The sequence below is a fragment of the Monodelphis domestica genome, chromosome 5, assembly GCF_027887165.1.
Source record: "Monodelphis domestica isolate mMonDom1 chromosome 5, mMonDom1.pri, whole genome shotgun sequence".
In the NCBI taxonomy this organism is placed as follows: domain Eukaryota; kingdom Metazoa; phylum Chordata; class Mammalia; order Didelphimorphia; family Didelphidae; genus Monodelphis; species Monodelphis domestica.
Window position 1 is genome coordinate 105,505,188 of NC_077231.1, and position 26,422 is coordinate 105,531,609.

Sequence of the window (26,422 nt, forward strand, 5' to 3'; positions counted from 1 at the left end):
AGAGATCAGTTTAGTCTGCCAAAAAAATATAGAGTATGTAAAAAAAGGAGTAGTATTAGACATGATTTGTAAAAGTAGGCTAAAGCCAGATTGTTGATGTCCATGATGCCAAGATCTGAGATTTAATATTATTGAGGAGTGTCGATATTGGGAATGGGAACAAAACATACTGATGGAGGAACATACTTGGGACCAAGAAGGTTTTACTGAGTTTGCTACTTTGGAGTCTCACCCAAAGAGGCAAGGAAACTCCAAATGAATGATACACAGCTTTATACAGATTTCAAGGACTAAGAAACAGGGTAAGGGACAGCACAAAAGTTAACTGGTCACGGTCCTTGTTGCTGGAATTTGAAGCTGATTAGGTGCAATAAACCTTTTTTATCAAGTTTTCTGGTTAAGAGTCCCTGCATAACAGGATGCAGGATTCTCAGCTGTATCTCAGAATAGGTTCACAACAGGGTACCAAGGCACATTCTATTTTGGGCTACTTGCATTGCAAGTACTAACGAGAGTATAGATACTGTGTGAACAAAAAGGAGCAGCTCTGGAAGGATAGCAGGCAATCTAGAACCACCAAAGAGTTTCAAATAGTGAAGATTTGTTTACTTATTTTTGAACCTAGGTCCCAATTTCACACAATTTCATGTGCAGAGGCCAGACGCAGGCTTAATCCCATTGCTAACTGGCACAGAAAGTTTGACTCCCTCCTTTTCCAAACCAGTTCATTTTGCCCCCTCATAAGCAATACGCTGGCTCCCCAGTTTTGGGAGCTCACCATATTGGTTCCAGACTTAAGATTGACTCTGACTAGCTACAATTTTACTGTAGCTCTGGCCTCCCAGGCTCACAATATCTGCAAAGCTCAGTGACCCCAACATCAAGGATTATAGGAATGTACCACCACATTAAATGTAGTGAAGGATTTTAAGTCATAGAGTGATGTATGAAGATATATTGACCAAGGGATGGATTAAAGGCAGGAATATAAGCTAAATATTTTTTGATCTACCACAGAGAAGTTGAACCTAAACATTTGCTTGTTCTGTACTGGACCTAAGTTGGTATCAAATGAGTTTGGGGAAGGATTTGTTATTAGGAAATTTGTCAGAACCTCTTTATATCAATCTCCAAATGGTTGTTTTTACCAGCACAAAATCCACAGAAATCCCTGCTCTGAAAGATGTGGATTTAGGAATGAAGCATGGGAAGAGAAAAGATCTCAAATAAGAAAAATTTAAGAGGCTTAACTTGAATTGAAGCATTCTGTATACCCAATACTTTATAAAATTAAAAATATTTTTTCCACAAGGCACAGAGATAGGAGGTCTTCAGGAATAAACTCAAGTAGCTCCTATCAATGTGATATAACTTTAAATTGTTCTGGCAAAGAGTTTTGGGGGAATTAAATTCAATCAGTTATCATAGTACATTGAAGCCAAAAGATGATAAGAGGTGTAACATTCCTGGAAAAAAAGGGAACATCAGGCAATTAAAACAACCTTAGTTACTAGAATTGTATAAAGAAAAAAACTTTTGAATTATGAACCGGAATGGGCAAGCAAAGAAATCATGACATTAATTATATAATTATATATTTATATTTATTATATTATACATATATCATTATATATTAATAACAAAATTTTTTTGAAGACTTTATCCATGGAGTACATTTTAAGTTTGTTATTATTCAATCCTATTTCATGATAAATTAATAGAAACAAACAAAAGAATAATGAGAATATTCAGTTATAAAAAAACTAATAAAATCCTTTGTATTCTGGTTAGAAAATTATATTATAGTTAACTTTTGGGGGGGAAAGTTTATTTTTTTTCTTTTTTTCCAGTTACATTGGGGCGGGGAGGAGCAACATATTTCTTTTGAATATTGACCTAGAAATTTGGAAGATGATGACTTTTTTTCTTTGTAAAGATTAGAGAATTATCCAATTAGCCAATTATCCTTTCTTAAAAGGCTATATCATATTTTCCCATATCTAATATGCATCATCTCAAAAAAAGCATCATGTTTAATTTCTTTTCAGAACACATACATGTAGTGATTTCAAGAACACCACCTAGGAATCTCAAAAACCTTTTTAAAATTGTGTGTGAAAAGAACTTTGAATCTCATCCTGGTCATCAGTGTGCATCTTAACAGAAATTTGAAAATTAAGTAACAGGAATGATTATACATAATACCTGACCTCTAGTGCTCAACATTGTAGCAACACAATTCTTTGGGTGTTTGATTAATCAACAATCTGAAAATAAAATGAATAATTAAAGGCATAAAATTTGGAACCTTTGTAAGAACTTACCAAAGAGAAGGTCTGTGTGTAATTGACAACAAGGATATTCCAGCACCTTTTGCAGCCTGAAAGATCTTCCCTTCAACATCAATGCTGACTGCACTAGTGCATTCATCCAGCAGTGCATATTTAGGTCTTTAAAAAAAAAATAACATGTTAATAATTTTTATTTTGATTACATAATTTTTACATTCAATAGGTTTAAATTTTAAATTTTCATTTTTCTTCTAATAAAGGTAGTTTGTAGAGTTTTTCTTTCTTAATTTTTTAAAAGAATTTGTTTAATATAGGTAGGTATTGAGTATTTTTTCAGTTTGAAAGTACTTTCCTACAATTCCTTCTGGATCAGGATATTGCTTTCCTCTGAGTAGTTCCTTTAAAGCCAGTTCAGTTTTCTTTTCTGAAATTAGATAAATTAATATGTCTCTATGTTATTTTGATAATTTTGGTATATATATTTTTGCATATAGCCTCTATTTCTTTAAAATTCTGTTTTGCTTGCATATAACTGTATAGTAGGTTCTGCTAAGCTTTATTTCTTCTCCATTTTTAAACTTTTGTTTCATTAATTTTTATTTTTTAATTTAATTTTCCTTCCAATTTGGACAAATATTTCTTATTTTTGTTGGCCTTTTCAAAGAACTGGTTTTGAATTTTGTTTATCAATTCTATGGTCTTTATCAAAAATCAAAACCTACTAGAAGATAGGAACATAAAAGTAGTATTTTGTGGACTAAGGTTTTCAAAGAGAAAAACAAAAAGCCAAAACCCACAAATCACAACTAAAACACAGAGAAAATCCAGGCCCTTATCCTTCTTTTGTTTTCTGAATTTTAGCTACATGTTGCATACTAATTGTGGCAGTGATTTGAGAAAGAAAATAAAGCAAGTAACAGTTGTTGATTTTAACGAAAGAGTACACTGGATTTGGAGTCAGAGGACATGGGTTTGAATCCCAACTTGTGTGACTTACTGAATTTGGGCACATATATCTAACTTCTCTCACACCCACCTTATGGATTCCTTTCCTATATCCCAATGCAACTTTTCTAAGCCCATTTTCCACTGTGCCCTCTGGAACATTCCTTATATTATTAAGAAACTTACCCTTAGTAAGTAGACTTTAGAAAGTAGACCATTCCTTCCAATGTTCCTTAAATCTCATGATATTGAGAGCCATGGGTACTTGGCTCTCCAGAAAAGATTTCACCCTGTATTATCCCTTTCTAGGAGTGTATGCACATTCCCTCTTGGGCTATGAAGCACTGAACTAGAAAGAAGAGTAGGCATACTTCTCACTTCCCACCACCTTTCCCAGACCCATCACACATTAATCTTTCCTTTTGTGAGGTTAACTCTATCTATATTGATCACCCTTTCCAGAGTCGGTTGGTTATTAATTTCCCCTACTTCACTCTCCATCCTTTCTAAAAGTGTTCAGTACTTCAAGATACATATATAACATATATGTATCTTCCAGTTCATCATCTTTTCGACTATCTATATACCTGCTTTGGACTCAAGAGAAGTTAAACAGTGCAACTGCAATTCAGAATTATGCAGAGTTCAATTTCTGCTTCTGACATATGTTGACTGTATGACATGAAGCAAAAAATATAATTTTCCAGTGTCCAGAGAAACTCTCTAAACCAAAAGACATAGCAAACCTGACAATCTGCCTTGGCAGAGAGAGTTTTTTCCTAAGTAGTTATGCCACTTCACAGTTCCACTAACCATAATGTTTCAGTATACCTGTTATTCCACCTCAACACTCCCTCTACCTCTAGCAATGACTATTTAGATCTTTTATCATCTTCAGAAATTTTCAGGGTGTGAAGTACAATCTCAGGGTTGTTTTGATTTGCATTTATCTTATTATTAGTGATTTGGAGCATTGTTTCATATGGTTGTGAATACTTTGCAATTCTTTTGAGAACCATTTGCTCATAACTTTTGATCACTTACCTACTAAGGATTATTAGTCTAACATATATTTATTAATAATTTATATATCTTGAATACCAAACCCTTACCAGAAAAATTTTATACAAAGATTTTTTTGACATTCTTATCCTAAATAGATTGATATTGTCTATGCAGAAGCTTTTCATTTTCCAGTAATCAAAATTATCTATTTTGTCTTTTGTAATTGCCTTATACTCTTATTTGATTAAGAATACGTTTCTACCCATAGCTGTAAGAGATATATGATCCTCCTGTCAGGAGGAGAAACGGGAGATTGGAGTAGAGAACAATTTTTATCTCCTTAGGATGAGGCAGTACAGAGCTAGGATTATATTTATCTTCTTCCTTATATAATGTTAATTTGAGGAATAAGGTTTTTCAGTTCAATCCAACTTCTGATTGCTTTTCCATTGAGATGAAGGAGGACTCTGAGCTTCATAGGCAAGACTTGCCCCCTTGCCCATTAAATATCAGTTCCACAATGAACTCACATAATTAATAACAGAGAAACCTATTTCATCCAAATTATAGCAAAATAGAAATCAGAGAAAGTACATATATATATGTATGTGTATATATATATATATAGAGAGAGAGAGAGAGAGGGGGGGGGGCGGTATTCTTCTATTTCTTTTGAATTCTCAGTTTTATTAGTATAAAATAGGTTGCATTAGTGACAGGTTCTGATTATTCTTTTTATTTCTACTGGTTTTCTTATGACTTCACCTTGTTTATTTGCTATTTTATTGACTTGATTTTTTTTGTCTTCCTTTTTAATCACATTGGCTAAATATTTATTGAATTAAAAGTATTTTCAGAGAGCAACTTTAATTTTATAATTTTATACTCTTTTTGTTTCTACTTTATTTTTCTAATTTTCAATATCTCCTCATTTGTGCTTATTTTGAATTTATTAGTTTTTAATTTTAAATATTGCATGTTAACTTTATTAATTCTCTTCTTTCTATTTTTAAATATATATATTTAGGAAGGTAATTTTATTCTCAAGAAATATATAATCTGCATTACTAAAATTTTAGTGTGTTGTCTCATTATTTTATCATTTTGCATCATATAATTATTGTTTCTCTGAATTATTTTTGGCCCATTTAATATTTAGAATTTCATTGTTGTCTTCTTTTGTATCTGTGTCTTTATTGATCCTCCCAAAAATTAGAACTATTTTTATTATGTTATGATCTACAGAAGGATGTGTTTACCATATCTGACTTTTTATATATATATTGCAACATTTCTGTGCCCTAATACATGATCAGTTCTATAAAAAGTTCCATGTTGTGCTGAGAAATATTTATATTTATATATATAGAGAGAGATATTTATAATCTTTAGTAATTATATTTAAAAGATGTCACAAGTCTTTTAGGTATAGTATCAATTCTAGTTTCCTTTTTTATTTATCTGCTGGATTCAGCCAGGTCTAAAAGGGAACTATTAAAGACTTCTATTTTCATGTTAAATTCAATTAATTTTTTAAACCAATTTAGCTACCAAATAGCTCAAAGCATTTAGGTTTAAAATTGATAATGCTTTTCTGTCTATGTTCCCTTTAAACATACTATAGCTTTCTTATTTATATCTTAATTTTTGCTTTTGCTTTGTCTGATAGCATGATTGCAACTCTTGTTTTGGGGGGGTCATCTAATGCATAGTAAATCCTTCATTTTTACACTATGCCTTTGCTTTTTATGTGTTTTTCCTATAAGCAAAAGATTGTGGAGTTTTTTTTTATTCAATTGTCATTCCTGTGCATTTTATTGGATTATTTAATATATTCACATTTAATTTGTAAAGGTTAGATTTATATTTTCCTCCATTTGCCTCCAATATTTGTTGTTCAATTAAGTTGTTTTTTTTTTTAGTTTGTTTCTCTTCTTGTGTGAAGAAAATACTTTGTCTCTTCAGTTATTCTGGATTAATCTACTTTAAGGCAAGCCTATTCTCAAAAGATCTCTTTCCTTAATTTTCAAATCCATTCTTCCTTTTTATTTCTACTTCATTCCCTAGATTTGGAGTTATTATTTATTCATTTATTAATTCACTTTTATTTTTATTTTTATTTGCTTATCTATTTTCTCCCTTTGTCCTTCTTTCAAGTGATTAAATAGAATTTGTCTTCCTCTTCTCTCTCTGAACTTGTTTTTTAACTTTTAAAAAATATTCTCCTTCTGTAAATGATTTCTTTCTCTTTATTATCCATTTTTCTTTGTCTATTCTAGACTTATTTTTTTTGATTCACAGTCTTATAATTTCCTTCTTTAGACCTGGTATTCCTCATGGAATTAAAGCTTTTAAATTGCCTGTTTTAATTTCCCTCTTCTAAAGTTTATGAGTCTTGTAGATCCTGCTCTCTACTCCATTTTTCTTTTGTGAATGACTGAGAAGTATCAATTCTTGCATGAGATAGAGAGAAGTACTGTCCCATGATGAGAAATTTCCTTGTATGGTTCACTGCCTTTCCCATGACCATTTTTCCTTTGCCATAAAAATTTTCCCTCTCTGTGTCCATACTTTCACATTATTCTATATCCTGGTTTACCTCAAGAGCTCTTCTTTTCCTCTTGAGGTGGAATGCTTTTCATTGAGGCACAATATTTTCCTAAGAAGCCTCTCTGACCACCCCCAAATTCCTATAGATTCTATCTCTTGTGAATTTCCCATCTCCCATTAAAGGATACATCCCTAGTGTTCTAAAGTCTCTCACATCAGTTAATTGAAATTTCCCCCTTTCCTTCCACCAGTTTCAATTCCTTCTTTTTGCTGCCTCACTCATTCTCCCATACACCCTTTTCTTTCTGGGAGAGATTACTGGAATTTTTTTTCATTCAATTCTTGACACTGATTTGAGCAAGATATGCCATGCTTTCCTTGCTCTCATTCTTCTTCCATACCTTTTTATAAGCTTTCCTATTCTACAGTTTACTTCCACAAAACAAAAACAAAAACAAAATATTCTTTCTTATTTAGGATGGGTATTGTCAGATTTAATCTTTGTATTTACAGACCTATTTCTCTACCATCACTCCTAGTTAAGTTCTGCTTTTACTCTTATCTCCTTATGTACTTTTAGAAAGAAACTTCTGCATGATTTTTCTGTTGTGCTTAAAAAAACAAACCCACAAGTGTCTTTTTATTAATAAGTTATTTTCCCCTTTTGTTTCTGAGGTAATTGTTTCATCCCTTGACCTGTACTTGGTTATAGCACTTATTTATCTTTCTTGTATGTCTTCTTTCTGGAGTGTTTTAAAAATAAATAATCTATCCATGACTGACCTTTTGTTATTATTTTTGAGTAAAGATGCATCAATTTCCTCTCTTATTGGTTCATCTTTTTATTTTATTTTATTTTTTAAATGTCATTTATTACAAATTGCATGTAATAAAAATTCCACATAAGTTGTCCAAAGTTATATAATCCAACTGTCTCCCACCCTTCTTTCGTCCTTCCTCCCAGAGTGGGCATGAAGTTCATATTTTTAATTGATTATTAGTCTGTGCTTTAATATGTATGCTTCTGTGGTTTGCATCTTGAGTTCCTCTGTTCTTCAGAGCACATTATTCCCTTTCATTTTACAGTTTCTGGTGGATGCAGAATAATTGAAAAATAAAATTTTAATTTCCATTTCTTTATATATTAAGGTCTTTCCTCCCTTCTCTTACAGAGTTGCTGCTTGTCATCTGAATTATTATACTTAACTACCATGTGTTTAGTACTTAGAAAAGTGCCTGGCATATAATAAGTACTTAATCACTTGATTCAAATGCTGGTTGATACTTAGAGTTTGGAGTATAGGGGTTTTTTTTCCCCTCTAGGAAATAACTTATGTATTCTTTTGATTTGCTATTTTATGTATTCAGAATTTCTCTGCACTTTTGCTGTTATTTTTTTAATTAATCATGTTTGTAATATTATACTAATAATATGAAATGTTATTAAAATTCTTGTATTAGTTATATGCTGTTTAGACTTTTTAATTTCTTATTTTTATAGGGATTCCCATGATCCTTATATTATCTTTATGTATCCTGTCTTCAAGACTACTCTGACTCAGATCTGGGGATCTTTTAACGTTATTGCTTTTTACTTCTCTTCTTCAGATTGTTCTTTACTTCTATATTTTTGCATTTCCAATCACTTGTTTTCGATTTTTCTTTACTGAGACTTGTCATCATGAATTCAAGTTTTTCTAAATTCCCAATTATTTCAGGCTAGGAAATCAGTTATTTTCATCCTTATTTCTCTCAAATCATTGAAAGCATAGTGCTGTCATTTCATGTTCTCTTGGGAATCCACAGAATCTTTTGCTTCATCAGGTATTGATTCATTTTTCCTTTTTCTCAATATTTATCAGAGATTTTTTAGATTAATTTAGAGATTCCTTATATAATTAAGAAGTTCCCTGTTGATTTCTATTTATGCTAATTATGTTACCTGAATTTTCTTCATCCTGGTATCTTTGGTAATTCTAGTCTCTTTTTGATCTTCCCCAATTGTCCATTTCTGATTTCTTATCATTTGATAGTACTTTCTCTGAGGACTGAACCAAAAAAACCATCTCATTCTCCTTACATGCTGAGGAATTCAATTATTGCCTGTCCCCAAGTGACTTCTAGAGACAGAAATGGCTCTATCTAGATGCCAGTCCCTTACCCTTGGGGCTTGGTTAAGCCTCACATGTGTACTTGCCACCTAGGCAGAGTACACTTCTGCTTTTCTAACCCTACATCTCCACAGACATGAAATCAAATAACATTTTTACGTTTGAAATGAAGTGGCAAATTTAAAAATGATATGTAGTATCAAGTATTCAGAATCTCCAAACTACACAGAGTGAAGAACTTTCCAACTATAGGCACTTAGCAGAGAAGATCCAAGTCTCATAGTAATAGAACGAAGTGCATTTCATTCCATTGTTCTACCTGTTATCTGAGTCGCATTAAAGATACTTTCAACTGCATCACAGAGAATGAGTATGATTTCACCCCACAATGAAGATTCTTCTCTGCCTATGCAATGGTTCTTAGAATATTAAATATCAATGAGCTAATTTCAAGATAGTGGTTTGTCCCAGGGTCATTTTCTATATGAACCCCATAAAAAGGCCAGGAATAAAATAAAAAAAATAATTGTTAGGAATTCCTGACATAAAAGACAATATGGAACAAAATATACTCAACAAACTAAAAGTGAAATATCTTATGAATTAATAGTATCAAGTAAATTAGTCAACTAAGTGCTGTTTTGTGTTGTGATTTTATAGTTGCCCTAAAGGTGACTGAAACATTACTCATTTTGTTAGACAAGAATGCAACACTATATATTATCATCAATTATACAATTCTATCCATTCAGATTGCTTCATACTAGTTTTCTAAAAAATAGTGGAATTAATTTGAGTTTTTAAAAAACTGGCAGGAAGATAACAAAATCAGGTACCTCATGGAACTGAAAACAATCAAGAAGCAAGAGCAATATTTGAGTGATCTTGAGAGTTTTCTACTGCAAGAACTATGCTTCTTATTTCATTCATAGGAGGGCAAATGACAAAGATTATCAATGGGAAGTCCATCAGTAAAGTTCCACAGGATTCAATGAACTCTTTGCAGAAGACAGAAACCATCTATATACCTGGCTAGAACACTATATCCCTCTCCTGAGCTCCAACAGTTGGCTGGACAGTTGCACCTGAATGTGTCCCACTGACAACTTAAATTCACGGTGCCCAATCAGGACCCATTATCTTTACCCTCAAACACATTCATCTTGCTAACTTACTATTTCTGTTTTTATTGTTCTGTTTCTTCTTGTTTCTGGAACAGCAAGTCTTCCAGTCACTCAGGTTCAAATCTCATAGTTATCCTTGACTTTTCCCTCTCACTCATTCTTCGTATCTAATCCTTTGCCAATTTCTCTCAGTTCTATCTTCAAGGTTCAACTTATGGGTTATCTCATTAAGGAAGCATTTTCCTGACCTCTTCTCCTAGTTGTTAACCTAACCAAAAAACACTTTGTGCTTATTTTGTACATATTTTGCTTTTTTTTTTCATTAGTTTAGTGAATATGTAGTCCCCCCAACTCCCAGGAAAATGATATTTTCTTGAGCGTAGAGACTATCTTACTTCTGTATATATAGTCTCAGTGACCAGATGTAGCTTCAGTGACTAGCACAGTGCTTCATAATAGTAGGTACTTAAATAATTGTTGTTCATTGACTAAGGAATGCACATTCTATTAAACTTCCTTTCTGAATGTGGGGTTTTTCCTTAATGGACTTCCCTGACCAGCAGGGTCCCACAAGGGAAGGGGCTCACCTTTGTGATGGGACCCGAGGAGAGGTAGGAACCGAGAACCAGGGTGGAAATGAAAGACACGGACAAGTCAGTGGTTGGATAGGGCAGGCAATCCCTATGATACTCCCTTTGATAGGAGAGTATGAGTACAAAGGAACACAAGGTGGATGAGGAGATTAAGGTAGGGAATGCTGGCCGAGATGGTTACAGCCTCAGGGAAGGAGAAGGTCAAGAGGAGAGAGAGACATAGTCATCAAGGAGCCCAGTGGAGCTCCATGGAAGGGAGAGAAAGCCAAGAGGAAGTTCATGGGTTTGCCTCTGAATTTAATCCTGTCCTGCTTGGGCGGTACTCCCAAGCACGTAGGAGCCACATCACAAAGTATAGACAATCAAGATTGGGTGGCAAGGTAGAGGGAACACCTTTGGGCATGTAGATTGCAAACCGCGCTTTCCCAGGGAATTGAGTCCGAGCATGTTAATGAGTTTGTCTTAGCCAAGGGCCACATGGCCAGTTCAAGGTTACATTCACAAGCCTCATTGGTATAACCTTATGCTTGGAGACACAGTAATCATACAGTCATTTATATTTCATAGATGAATATGCTTGGGATGCTACACTGAAAGGTTCCCCCCAATAATGCATGAGTAAAATGATATATGGTGCTTACTTATGATAGAACATCCGAGCCATGCCCATTCTCTGCTTCTCTCCTCCTGAGAGTACATCTTTCCAATCCATGACAGCATCCCACCCTGGCAAAATAACATATGAAAAATCACATTTTATTTTTAAAATTTTTATTTCATTTCTCACTAACAATGGCTTCCTTTCCTGGGGTATTTGCGGGGCTTACTTGTTATCATACTAAATACAAGATATTTCTATATAGGGTATATGCACAGAATTTTGGTAATGAAAAATGAAGGTTCATTCTTCTTTGAGACTTATCTATAAGGTCTCAAAAGTCATTTAAAGCAATTTCATGGTTTCAAATTTCCACTTAATATAGTTTTTTTTTTCAAAAACTATCTATGGTGAAGTTAGTTCTTCAAAAGGCCCCCAAATGAGGTAGAATCAAGATGAAGGAGCAAGAATGAGGATTTTTGCCTCACTCTCCCAACACTCTTCTTCCACAACAACCTCAAAAAATAACACCAGATTGAATTCTGGTTGGGGAGAACAAGAAAACATCCCATTGAGACATTTTTCCAACCCAGGGCATCTTAGGAAAACAGATAGCAAAGTCTCTGGATCAGGGCTGGCCAGGAGCACAATAGTGGTGGCAGTATTAACACTGGACCTGGGAGTAATCCAAAGCCCAGAAATGAAAAGGGAACCAAGAAAATGCCAAGAGAACACCAGAGGAGGAAGCATCAATATAGAAAGAGATTCCAGGAGATCTGTTTAAGCAGAAACAAATTATTGTTTTTTTCAGTTATAGGATGGGATTTATTTAATTCAATTAAAAAAAATGAAGAACAGGCTTGAGCACCTTGTTGGTAAGGAATACTCTCCCTATCCACTTTCTGGAGGTCAACAACCTTCTGCTCTGATACATCCCACTCCCTCTGGACCCTCCCAATGCCTATAACTCACAGAACAACTGAAGAGACAGAACTCTTGGAAGTAGAGGATTCCTCGTGATAATCCTAGGGTTTTTTTTTTAAACCTTTGGAGCTGCCTGGGTGATATGACCTGAAAGTCTCTCTTTGGGTCTGAATGAGACTGAGAATATTGTCTCTTCTCTTAACTTCTCCCATCATTTCTAGGACTCTCTCTCTCTCTCTCTCTCTCTCTCTCTCTCTCTCTCTCTCTCTCTCTCTTCTCTCTCTCTCTCTCTCTCTCTCTCTCTTTCTCTTTCTCTCTCTCTCTCTCTCTCTCTCTCTCTCTCTCTCTCTCTCTTAATCACATATTTCCTTCTTTTTAATTTTTTCCACATTACATGTTGATACATTCTAAATAATTATTTTGTGACATTTTGCAATCCAGATTCTTTCTTTCTACTCCTCTTCCCTCCTAAAGAGAGCAGGTAATATGATATAGTTTGTACAGGTGTTAGCATATGTTACATATTTTTTGTTCATCATGTGAAAGCAGAAACATTGATTACACCAGAGGAAAATTCAGGGAGAAAATAAAGTGAAGAATGCTATGCTTCAATCTGCATTCAAACTCTGTCAGTTCCTTCTATGGAGGTGGATAGCATGTTATGTCATGAGTCTCTTGGAGTTGTCCTGGATCCTGAATTTTTTTTGTTTTAATTTTTTAAAAAATATTTTATTTTCCTGATTATATGAAAGAAAAGAATGGAATACCAATACAATGGATATTGACTTATAGATGGTAGACACTCAAAATGATTATTAAAAGTCAACCAACCTCTTTCCCAGAATTTACCAATTTTGGTGACATTAGACTTTTTTTAACCCTTACCTTCCACTTTAGAATCAATATTGTGTATTGGTTCCAAGGCAGAAGAGTGGTAAGGGCTAGGCAGTGGGGGTTAAGTGAAGTGCCCTGGGTCACATAGCTAGGAAGGGTCTTAGGCCAGCTTTGAACCCAGGATCTCCCATATGTAGGCCTGGCTCTCCATCCACTGAGCCACCCAGCTTCCCCCTTGACATTAGACTTTTGAGGAAGAATTCTGGAGAGAATCTTCCCACACATCTATCCCAGATGCTGCATCTCAGGCTCCAAAACCCTGATGGTTTCTTCTGGGGTTGACGTTGCTCAGAGAAATAATCATTCCTCAAGCTGAGAAATGACAAAGCACACTGGTGAGGATGCAGAACATATGGAGGGAAATTTACTTTCTTTCTTTTACACCCTTCCTTTTTTATCTTAGAATCAATACTAAGTATCTAGAGCTAGGCAATGGGAGTTAGTGACTTGTCCACCAGGCAAACGGTGGACTGCAGGGATGAAGGGGAAGAGTAAGAAGGCCAGGAAGGTGGGAAGGGTCAATGGGTGGCTCTGAACATCAAAGAGAGCATTGGATATTGGATAGCAGAGGTCGTGGAGAATGAGATTTTGTTAAACAAAGGAGTGGCCTCTTCTGGTTTAGGAAAATAATTTGGCAGCCGGATGGAGGATGGATTGGAGGATGGATAAACAAGAAGCAGGGAGATCATTAGAAGGCTATTATCAAGATCCGAGCAAGAGGTCATGGGGGGTGGGGGGGTGCCCTGTGTGAATATGTGTGAGAAATTTTATAAAGGTAAAAACAAGATTTGACCATGGAATGTACATGGGAGGAGTCCAAAAGGATGGCTGGAAGCAAGGATGATCAGAAGAATTGTGTTCCTAGTCAAAAAATGTCTTTATCTGACACATGTAAAACCCAGTGGAGTTGCTTGTTGGCTACAGGAGGGGGTGGGAGGAAGGGAGGGAAAGAATATGAATCTTGTAACCATGGAAAAATAGTCTAAATTAATTAATTAAATATATTTTTTAAAATGTCTATCTATAAAGGAAAGATGATATTCCTAAAATAAATGATCTCAGATAGGTCCAGATTTTAGATTAAATCAATAGCCACAGAGCCCCCGGGTGGCTCCAAGATGAAGCAATGGTGGACAGAGCTTTCTTTTAGGGTGAAAAAGAAGAACCTCCCAGGTGAGGGAGGATTTATAGTTTACATTTGCTGAGAATTTACAGAGAGGGAAGGCATTGCAGAGGTGTTGAAGATTTACAAAGTTGTGATGAACACTTTCTAGTATGTTGTAACGACTAGTTGGTGTCCTGCTGTTGTCAGCCTTGATGTAGTAAGGATGATGCCAAGAACCTTGTGGATTGGGGGCTGCAAGGACTGCTACTAGCTTATCAGAAAGGGAGATAAAAGGCCATGGATTTCTTACTTAATCTACTCTTTAGATAATGATAAAATATATTCTAATTTAATGAAGATTATTCTTCCCTTGAAAGTTATTCTTTTTTTTAACCCTTACTTTCTGTCTTATAATCAATACTGTGTATTGGTTCCATGGCAGAAGAGGAGTAAAGGCTAGGCAATGGGGTGTAAGTGACTTGCCCAGGGTCACACAGCTAGGAAGGATTTGAGGCCAAATTTGAGCCCAGGACCTTCCATTTCCAGGCCTAGCTCTCAATCCACTGAGCCACCCAGCTGCCCTTCAATGTTATTCTTTAACTAAATGATTAAGTGGGTGTTAATGCTTGAAGTAATTTAATTTCTAAGAAAATAGGGTGGCTTCATTTAGTGAATAGACCATGCTAACAGCTAGGACTAAATCTTAACTAAAATCATAAAAGGAAATTAAAATAACCAATATCAACTAATACCAAAGTTTAATTATTTCACCCTCTCAATAATAATAGGAAAGTTTTGGGGAAGAAAATGAATTCTATTTGAAACATATATAATTTGAGACTCTTACAAGGCCTCCAATTTAAGATTTTCAAAAGACAGTTGGTGATGCATGACTAGAGCTCGAGAGGAAGATGTTTCATCATCAGGAAAAAAAGATTAACATCCTTCATCTTATCCTGACAACTAAGCCAAATGCTGGAAGTGGCTCTTGGGCCAGAGCTCTCCAAATTCAGTTTCGATATTGGGGGAAATGAGGCATTCACAAGTAATTGAATAATTAACAAAAGGAAGTTTAATTTGTAGCAAAGAGGTGCAGTGTATAGAGTGTCAGACCTAGAGTCTGGAAGACTCATCCTTCTGAGTTCAAATCTGGCCTATGATGTTACTGGCTATGCGACCCTGGGCAAAGTCACTTAATTCTGCCTCAATTTCTTTATCTGTCAAAACAGCTGGAGAAGCAAAGCTACTCCAGGATCTTTGCCAAGAAAACCCCAAAGGAGGGGTCACAAAGAATAGGCTTTGACTAAAATGACTGAATAACAACACAACAAAGATATGCAATAAGGGTCACAAAGCTGGTAAGTTTATGAGGCCAAATCTGAAATCTGCTTTTCTTGACTATAGGCCCAACACTCTGATGGTTCTAAAAAAAAGTCAAGAAATATAAGTACTTAGAAAAAAATCACAAGACGTGCCAAGGAAAAGACTCCTAGTAACTGCAGAGAGTAGTTTTAATTGAGTAATGTAGTCTAAAGTCAGAAAGAAAAAGGGTGTGGAAGACATGGGGAGAAGACATGGCGGTACCCAGGATGGATGGCTTTCTCACAATTTAGATAAGGAGAAATTTTGGATGATAGCAAGTGGAGATGGTAGGATGAAATAAATTTTTAAAGATAGGGTGGACATGAAGTGTTTCTAGGCCAAGGAAAATTGATATGGAGAGAGACTAAAGACAAGAGAGAGGTAGGATGATAAGTGAGCACAATGCTCTGTTGAAGATAAGAGATGGTGAGATCGAGGCTACATAAAGGAGCACCAGCCTTGGCAAAGAGAAGGTTTACTTCTTCATCTATGACCACAGTGTAGGAGGAGATAGTGTACAAAGATATATGAATGATATGAAATGAAGGGAAAGGGAAAGGAAAGCTCTTAGTGAATGGGCTCTTTAAAAAAAAAAATGAAGTATATGAAGTGAAATCCTTAGTGGAGAAGGCATAAGTTAGGGTAGGAAAAAAGATGATGAGGTAGACCCTGGATTCATCCAAGAAGAAAGGAGAATGGCTTGGGAGGTCAACAGATAAGAACCACAAGGATCTAGATTTGGTGATAAATGAGGATAGCAGGATCCTCAAAGAAAGAGAGATTGCTGAGTGATAGTGGTGAAAGGAGAGACTGGAAGGGTCATTGGGGAGCAAGAAATATTCAAAATCCCCTGCCAAGAAGTGCCAGTTGGGAAATGGGAGTAAAACTACAACCAATATTGGAAAGAATGACCAGGAACGTGGTGTCATCAGGAGGGAGTTCAGTGAGTGCCAGAAAATGGAAGAAATGAAAAAGGAAAAAGTTTAAGATGAAAGGTGGCTTATTAGTTGAGGAGCAAGAATTCTAACAACATGGTGGGAGGAATGAGCAGAGCAGAGCAGATGTTGAAGTAGAACACTAGGGGCAGTGTGTGTGTGAGGGAAGGTTTGAGGGTCTGAGGTGGGATTAAGGTTTAAGAATGGAATAAAGATGTTAAATTGTTGGGGATAGGGAACTGAGAAACAGCTTTTTACATCAGCAGCAAGAGGCTCAGAATTGCTAGTAAAGGTAGAGTATGAGAGAGTGGGAGTATGCTAAACATTGAAAAATAAATCTAGGAAGTATCAGTAGTTGGAGAGAAGTACATTAAGGGATATATATAAACTATTTGAGATTATTTTTCAAAGTCTAACCTCCTGGCAGGTGCTGATGTTTTATCCTAGGAAGCTCACTGTAGAAAGAAGCAAATGGAGGTAGGTGAGTTTTCCTTGATACCATACTGGAGTAGCCTAGTTCAGGTGAGGCTTCTTTACTGAGCTCTATTGGAGTTTAGACTGATTCTTTCCTCCTTTACCTTCCAAACACTATCCTCTTAAAAAGCCACTAATCTTCAGGGTCCTTGTGGCGGATGACTTTGAACTCCCCCTGGCACAGGCCAGGCGGGAGAAATCTTACACCTTTTCCCTCTCCCTTCTCCTTAATTCATTCCCTCTATATTAATTAAACCATCATAAATTAAAAAACTGACTTGGGTATTTTATTTGGGATATTCCCTGGCAACCAAAAATAATTTAGATTAGGTCACAACCCTAAAATTATCCTTACAGCGTGGGGGAGTCCAGGCTGGATGCAGGAGGTGGCAGTGTAAGGTGGGCTAGCTGAGGCAGAACATAGGTTCTAGTCTAGGAGAAAGCCTATGAACCAGTGCAGAAAGCAGTGCAAAAGAGATATTGGAGGTGTAGGACTGGGACTATTAAAAAGCACTGAGAGAGCAGAGGAATGAAAACAGTCTGAGAGGCAGTTAACATGTGGCTAGTGCAAAGCACTGGAAAATGTCAAGACAAAGATGGTGGCCAGGGGTCAGATGGAGTCTCTTTGGTCACCATATTGTTTCTCTAGGCTTTGCAGATATAGGCGTGTTGTGTGATTCTAGGTTATGTGACCTTTAAGCCATATATAAAACTCAAATTAAGACTTGTTTGTTTAAGACTACCATCAGGGAAGGAGGGAGGAAATTTGGGAATATATAACTATGGAAAACTTCTGTTGTTATTATATGTAATTGGTAAAAATAAATATCTTTATTTTAAAAAGGCTACCAATAATCTACATTTTTTTGACTATAGTACCTGCCAATGCTGGAAAGTTTCTGTTGACAGACTAATCTAAAGGTGCCAGGACTGTTTTCTTGTGGTACAGAGTTCCAGTTATTATTTTTTCTAATTTATGTTTGTTAGCCACATAAAAATTCCCAGGTATCATCCTCCCTTCCCTCCCTACTCCAAAGAAGGCCTCATTTGACAAAAAAATATATGAATATATTATATATATACATATAATCTATGTCTTTAATGTTTCTATTTAGCAGTCCTTTCTCTGGAGGTAGACAGTCACAGGGTGTTTTTCAAAAAAATGGTTTTTGTAGAAGTATATAATGTTCTCTTGGTTCTAATCATTTTGCTTTTTTCAATTTCAAGTCTTCCCATATTTTTTAAATAACCTATTCAGGGGCAGCTAGGTGGCTCAGTGGATTGAGAGCCAGGCCTAGGGACAGGAGATCCTAGGGTCAAATCTGGCCTCAGACACTTCCCAGCTGTGTGACCCTGGGCAAGTCACTTGACCCCCATTGCCTAGCCCTTACCACTCTTCTGTCTTGGAACCAATACACAGTAATGATTCCAAGATGGAAGGTAAGGGTTTAATTTAAAAAAATAACCTGTTCATCATTTCTTATGGCATAGTAGTATTCCATCACAATCATATACCACAACTTATTCAGCCATTCCTCAATTGATGGACATCCCCTCAATTTATAGGCACTACAAAGAGAGCTGTAATAAATACTTTAGAACATATAGGTTCTTTTCTTTTTTCCTAATCACTGGAAAACAGACCAGTGGTATTTCTAGGTCTAAGGGTATATACAGAGTTCTATAACATTCTGGGCATAATTCCAAATTATTCTCCAAAATAGATGGATCAGTTCACAGTTCCACCAACAGTGTATTAGTGTATTAGTGTCCCAAATGTTCTGCATCCTCTCCAATGTTTACTATTTTGCCCTTTTATCAAGCATAGTTCCAGTTCTGAGAAGATCTCAAAAATAGACATATAATAATACTTTACTGACATATGAAATTTGGCCTTAGCCTTATAAACAAGAATACTCTTTTCTAGAATCAGGCATTGCTTTCAATTTTTATTTGGTCAAGACTTCCTTGCTTTTGAGAACGTCTACTCTTTAAAATATCTCCTCCTCCTCCTCAGAGGATGGCCTGTAAAATAATAACATTAAGTAATAATAAGGGGCAGGTAGGTTGCTCAGTGAATTCAGAGTCAGGCTAGAGATGAAAGGTCCTAAGTTCAAACCTGGTCTCAGACATCTCCTAGCTGTGTGACCCTGGACAAGTCACTTAATCCCCATTGCCTAATGTTTACCATTCTTCTGCCTTGGAACCAATATATTGTATTGATTCCAAGATAGTAAATAAAAGTTAATAATAATAATAATATTTCTTACTTTCAACAGAGCAGTAATTTTTGAAAGGGTTTTGGTTATTCTCAGAAAACTTCCAGAAGTCTTTCTTGGCTTAACTTTAATAAATATTGTGTTGTAACCTTACAAATGTTTGTGTTTCTGTTAATTTTCAAATTAAAAATGTGGGGTATACCTAATTTATGGAGATATTTATGCCCTTTAACACCTATGGCACTATAATACTTTCCAAACAATTAATCACTCAATTTTTCAAGGAAGTATTCCATGTTTAAAATATTGAGCAAGATTTCTGGGTCTTGTTTCCCAGAGAGAGGATTAGACATTTTTTCCAAATTTCATGGCCTCTCAAAACTCTCCAAAGAGAGTGCACAAGAGGTAAAGCAATTTCAGCTTCCACAATCCAAGATATAAAGAGCCCAAAGTGACCTACCTGGCAAATCTGAACCTAATGATAAATGAAAATATGGTTGTTAAAAAAAAGGCTCATTTGAAGCATTTCTAAAAGGAAATCAGACTTAAAGAAATTGTTTCTTAAACACACCAATCAACAAAAAGAGGTAAATGAAAACAACCAAATACAGTGTATAAGGTAACAAGGGAGGAAGCAGAAATGAGGATAGCGAAATAGTACCAAAATGTCATGGATTAAGCCTTACAATACTCTGCCTAGAGGTGAATCGAGGTTTATTGCTGGTCTAAATTACTGAATGGAGGGAACACAAAAGGAAAAAATAAGTTAGAGGGAAATATGTGATGAGCCCCAACCAATTCAAAGGTTAACAATGAGGAGATAATAAATCCTGTAATCCCTGAGGAAAAAAGAGGTCCTATAGAAAAATAAATAAGGAGGCAAAATGAAGGATTGAAAAAAGTGGGGGAGTGTCAATCTTGTTTTAGTGGGGGTAGGGGTACCACTATGAATGCTTCTATGAGAGAAGAGAGATATTAGAAATGGATGTGGGAATCTTATAATGAGTATGGTCTTCAAGGATTTGGGCTTTCCTGTGACTGTTCATTCTGCATTAGGAAAAGAGGAATCAAAATCCTTGAAGGAGGTTCATCTAGGTGACTTCAATGGATAGAAAGCCTGACATGGAGATAGAAAGTACTGGGTTAAAATCTGACCTTAGGTACTTCCTAGCTATGTGACCCTGGAGAAGTCACCGCTGTTACCCAGCCCTTCCTGTTCTTCTGTCTTGGAATGGAGACTTAGTAGTGATTCTGAGACAGAAGGTTAGGGTTAAGAAAAAGAGACTCCTTGAAGAATAATAGACACCAATAAGAATTAGACATAATATGTCTGGAGAGGGAAATGGGAGAAAAATGAAAGAAGTGGAGGAGGGGGGGAAAGGTCAATAATAATCTGCATAATCATGGAAAACAAACATAGGAAGATAGCATGAGGCAATATCCCCTTTGCGGAGGAATTGGTATTTCTAAGAGCAAGGCACAATATAGGAAAAATGGGTAAAGGGCTAAGATCTACAAGATGATAACATAGAAACTGCTTAGAAGGTACTCTAGGAGCTTTAATTCCCTGAAGAATGCAGAGACTAAAGCAAGATTAAATAAGGACCATGAACCAAAGAATAATGCCACACAATTCTTGGCTAGATTAGCTAGAATAGGAAGATCAAAATGAAAAGAACAAGGGAAAGAAATCTTTTGGAGGAAAAATATGTAAAAAATTAAAGATTAAGCTTAATAAATGGAGAATCTTATTTGACTATATAAATGGGGGGGGGAGAGAGGAATGATTAAATAACTAGATAAGTATAAGAAAGAATAAAAACTAATCAGCAAAACTCCAAATCTGGGGGCAGGGAGGGTGGGTTAGGATGGGAGAGATAGTGAGTCATGGAAAGAGAACCAGCATGAATAAGTTTGCTGAACTACAAGAAAATATAGACAATAATAAAATACTGACATAAAATTTCAGAGTTCTCTCAATTTTTGGAAAGGCTAACATAAATATAAGCAAAATAGAAAAGATACAAATTGCTAGAGGAACTAGATTCAAAAGCCTTATGGCATCTTCTTAGTAGTACTGCTAAAGAATATACATATTCTTTGTATATATATAAAGAATATACATATCCACAGAACTTGCAAAATTTGACCATGTATTGATGCATGGTGATATTGCAAACTATTGTAATAAGGTGGAAATCATACAGTAATAAAAATGATCATCAGTTCAGGGACTATAAACAAGACATAGATTCAAATGGAAACTTAACAATTAAATGGGAAATAATGATTAAATCAAAGAACAAATCATAGAATCAATGTAATGTGTGAAATAAACTGATATTGATGAAACAACATACCAAAATTTCTGGGATGTAGCTAAAGCAGTCTTCAGGGGAAAATCATATCCCTAAAAATATATATTAACAAAATAGAAAAAAGGATTAATGAACTGTATATACATTTAAAAAATTAGAAAGCTGAAAAATAAGCAAACCCAAAAGAAGCACAAAAGGAAATATTAAAAATTAGAGCAGAAATAAATTAGAAAGAAATAATTTAGAAATTATGAATAAAACTAAAAGATGGCTCCTTGAAAAGACTAAAAAATTGAAAACCTTTTTGCTAAACTATTTTTTAAAACTTTATCTACCATATTGGAATTAATATTATGTATTGGTACCAGATCAGAAGAGCTTATAGTAAGGGCTAGGCAATGGGGGTTAAGTGACGTGCCAAGGCTCACACAACTAGGAAGTATTTGAGGCCAGAATTGAACCCAAGGCTTCCATTTCTGGGGTTGGCGTTCAATCCACTGAGTCACCTACCTGTCCTCATAACATATTTTTCAAAGAATTTTTTTAATATAAAGGATTCAACTCTCATGAATCTAAGGAAAATTAGCCGATTTATGTAAATAACTCTAATAATAAACTTTTCATGAAAATTAAAAAGTAGAGAAATATTTCAGGCTTGAGAAATTACTCTTATTTTTCTCTTTGGGAATAAGCACTTGGGCTGGGGCACTAGTGGGATTAAAGGAAACTTGAACTTGGTACTTATAGAAATGTCCTTTAGTTTACTGAAACTTAATAGGGTATAATTTAGATAGTATGAATGTGTGGGTTGTGAAACCATAATTCTGCCACTAATTTAATGGTTTCTTTTTATTTTTAGATATGTATGAACTTTCTGAATTTTTTGCAATTTCTCAACCCTGTACACTAACATTTTTTAGGTTTTTTTCAACTGATAGAATATTAACTTCATTTAGTTCCACTCTTTATTGCATAAAACCTTAAACAAGGATCTAAAATGAATTTATTGCAACTTCCTCCTAGTGATATATTGTGAAGAAATAGACTCACTTATACATTAAACTCTTAAAGTGCGATAAGCAAACAAGAATAAATTAGATTTAAAAGAAGACAAATATCTTTTATTTTGAGATTTTATCATGTATGTAGCAAGCTAAGAACATCTTTATTACTACCAAAAGATAGAATATTATTAAAAAATGCTTCTAGAAAGAACTATGACAGTTATGACTCTGCCACTATGTACCATGTAACCTTGGGAAAGGTACTAAAATACTCTACTTTAGAATAAGCAATAAATGAGTTCCCTAAGAAAAAACTCCCAGCTCCAGATGGATTACAAGTAAATTCTACCAAATATTTAAAGAATTTAAAGGAAAACTAATTTCACCACCATATAAATTACTTGAAAGAAATAGGCAAAAAGGAGTTCTACCAAATTCCTTCTATGACACAATGTGGTCTTGATATCTAAGCCAGATAGTAAGCAATAACAGAGAAAAAAACTTTATATACCAATTTCCCTAATGATATTGATTCAATAAACAAATAAAATACTTGCAATGAAATCATACTAATATATCATAAAGATAATACACAATAACCAGGTAGGATTTATACCAGAGCTGGTTGAATATTAAGAAAACTATAAGCATTATTGAACATATGAATAACAAAACTAACAAAAATCATGTGACTATATCAATAGATAAAGAAAAAGATTTTTATAAAATCAGACCCCATTCCAATGAAAGACATTAGAAAGTATAAGAATAGATAGAGCTTTTTTTTTTTTTTAAGACAAATAGTATCTATTTAAAACCAAAAACAAGGGGGTTGCTGGGTAGCTCAGTGGACTGAGAGCCAGACCCAGAGATGGGAGGTCCTAGGTTCAAATATGACCTCAGACATTTCCTAGCTGTGTGACCTTGGGCAAGGCACTTAAGCCCATTGTCTAGCCCTTACCACTCTTCTCCCTTGGAACCAATATGTAGTATTGATTCTAAGGTAGAAGATAAGGAATTATAAATAAATAATGAAACCAAAAGCAAGCATCTATAATGAGTATAAATTAGAAGTCATTTCAATAAGATTAGGGTTGAAGCAAGGATATCCATTATCACCATTATTATTCAAAATAGTCCTAAAAATGCTAGCTATAGTAATAAGACAAAAATAAGTAAAGGAATAAGAATAGGCAATGAGGAAGCAAAACTATAATTCTGGGCAGGAGATATAATGGTATAGTTAGGGACTCTAAAGAGTCAATAAAAAATAGTCAGAACAATGAACAACTTTGGCAAAGTTGCAAGATATAAAATAAACCCATGTAAATCATCAGCATTTCTATATATTACCAACAAAATCTATCATGAAGACACAGAAAGAGATATTCCACTTAAAATAACTTCAGACATTAGAAAACTTTTGGGAAGCTACCTGCCAAGACACTCACAATAAACGTACAAGACACAGCTATATGAACACAATTATAAAACACTCTTCACAACAAATATAAATAATTGGAGAAATAGTAATAACTCATAGTAGATTGAACCAACACAAGTTAAAATGATAATATTACCTAAAGTGCCTACCTATTTAATGTAAAACCAATCAAACTACCAAAGAATTACTTTATAATGATAGAAAAAAATTCATCTGGAAGAAGAAAAAGTCAAAAATTTCAATGAAAAAAAGATATGAAGGCAGGGGTCAACCAACACCAAATCGCAAACTATATTACAAAGTAGTAATCACAAAATGATTTTGATCCTGGACAAGAAACAGAGATTGATCAAGGGAATATATTAGGTATAAATATACAAACTTAAATGAGCATTGTAACCTAATCTATGACAAACTCAAAGATTCTTGTGACAAGAACTCACTATTTGACAAAAACTGCTGACAACACTAGAAAATAGTCTGGCAAAAAATAGACATGAATCAACATCTTACAGTGTATACTAAGATAAGGTCAAAATGGGTATATAATTTAGACTTACAAGGTGATATCATAAGCAAACTGGGGAGCATGGAAAAAATTACTGTGAACTATGGATAGGTAAAGAGTTAATGAGCAAACAAGAGAGAATGAGAAATTCATGGGATATGAAATGGATAATTTTAATTGTATAATATTACAAAGATTTTACACAAACAATACCAATGCAGTTAGAATTAGAAGAAAAGTAGGAAAGTATAGGGTGGTAGGCACTTAGAGCAAGTTTCTCTTAATGTCTTAGTTCTCAAATATATAAAGAACTGAGCCAAATTCATAAAATAAGAGCCGTTCTCCAAATGATAAATGGTCAAAGGATAAGAACAGGAAGTTTTGAGAAGAAATCAAAGCTATCAATAATCATATGGAAAAAATTTCTTTAAATCACAAGTAATTAGAGAAATTCAAATGAAAACAACTATATATTATTGCCTCATACCTATCATATTGGCTAAAATGACAGAAAAGGAACAAAAAAAATGCTGAAGGGGTTGTAGGAAATAGGTACACTAATGTACTGTTGGTACAGCTGTAAACCAGTCCAATCATCCTGGTTAAACTTTTGATCCAGCTATAGCACTATTAAATCTATATCTCAAAAGATCAAAGAAAAAAGAAAGGACCTATATACACAAAAAACACTTATAGCAGCTCTTTTTGTGGTGCCAAAGAATTGGAAACTGAAGGGATATGCCAATCAGTTGGGAAATGGCTGAACAAATTATGATATTTGAATCACTGTTACTATGTTGTAAAAATGATGGAGTGTTTCAGAAAAAACCTGGGAAGACTTATGTGAACTGATACAGAGTTAAGTGAGCAGAACCTAGAGGCAATTTTACACAGTAACAATTATTTTAGCAATAATCATCTGTGGGAGTCTTAATTACTCTGATACATCACAGCTACAAAAAGTTCTTGATGAAAAATGCTATCTATCCTCAGAGTGAGGTTTGATGGACTCAGAATATGGTTTGAAGCATATTTTCCTTTGTTTTTATTTCTCTCTACTTCCCCTTATCCCAACTAAGGCAGAAATGTATTTTGCATGAATTTATATATTTAAAATAGGTATCATATTCCTTGCCCTATTAATTGGTGGGGGAAGAGTTATCAAACTATTTACTGCCTTGGAGAAGGAGGTGGAGGGAAAGAGAGAATCTGAATCATAAAATGTTGGATAACAATTGTCAAAAATTGTTTCTATGGGTGATGGAGTCAAGATAGCAAAGGAGGTATACAAACCCACCTGATCTCTATGAAATTTGTCCTCTAGAAAAACTATGACATGATGCCTCAAAATGAATTCTGAAGTGACATAATCTACAGATAGACAAAGAGAAATAATTTTTCAGCCCAAATTGAGTTAGAAGGCTTGTACGAAAGATTTAGTGCCCTGGTGGTGAAGTGGAACACAAAGCAGCATATGAAGGCAGGCTCCACAGCAGCAGCAGATGTTGGAGCAGCTAAATCAGGAGCAAAAACTTCTGGAGCTCTCAGCCACAGATGATAAGAGAAGTTAAAAAACTACTCAGAAGGAGATTACAGAATATAGAAATAGGATTTGAGTGATAATATATGTATAGCCCACTGGAATTGCTTGTTAACTCTGGGAAAGGGGAAGGAAGAGAGGAGGAAGACAACAAGAATCATGTAACCATGGAAAAAAATTTTAATTAAATTGGAAAAAAACTAGAAGGGGATTCCAGGGGTTCCTTTTCTAGTTCTGGGTGCAAGACCCATGCACATTTCCCCTAGCCAGATCCAAGCCCTAGTCCTAGGTTGGAGTCTTAGGATAAGAAGAAGCACTAACACATACCAGCACTTGTGGCCACAGGAGAAAAGGGGACCCTAGTCACAGTTCTAAGGCAGAAAAGAAGGCTTGTAATTACTCATGGATCAGAGCACAGACTGGCAGAAGTACTAAACATAATTCTCCTTACATTATACCACCTTGAAAGAACTGAAAG

The 26,422-nt window shown here is 34.9% G+C and overlaps 1 protein-coding gene across 3 annotated transcripts in view; it reads right to left on the bottom strand.

The window, feature by feature from the left end:
* The window catches only part of ABCD2 (ATP binding cassette subfamily D member 2), a 113,476-nt gene that overhangs the window by 13,575 nt on the left and 73,479 nt on the right, over positions 1 to 26,422 (bottom strand). Inside the window, exons 8-10 of one of the 3 annotated variants that reach the window (XR_008912159.1) lie at positions 21,491 to 21,540; positions 11,261 to 11,345; positions 2,663 to 2,715 (exon numbers count right to left, since the gene is read on the bottom strand). Coding sequence is in view for 2 of the 3 variants with exons in the window: in XM_001367263.5 (XP_001367300.2) it covers positions 2,325 to 2,450; positions 11,261 to 11,345 (211 nt within the window). In the remaining variant the exon portion in view is untranslated. Of the gene's footprint in view, positions 1 to 2,324; positions 2,451 to 2,477; positions 2,716 to 11,260; positions 11,346 to 21,490; positions 21,541 to 26,422 lie in introns of those variants that run through there. The other 2 variants (XM_001367263.5, XM_056799010.1) reach the window with 2 other exon arrangements.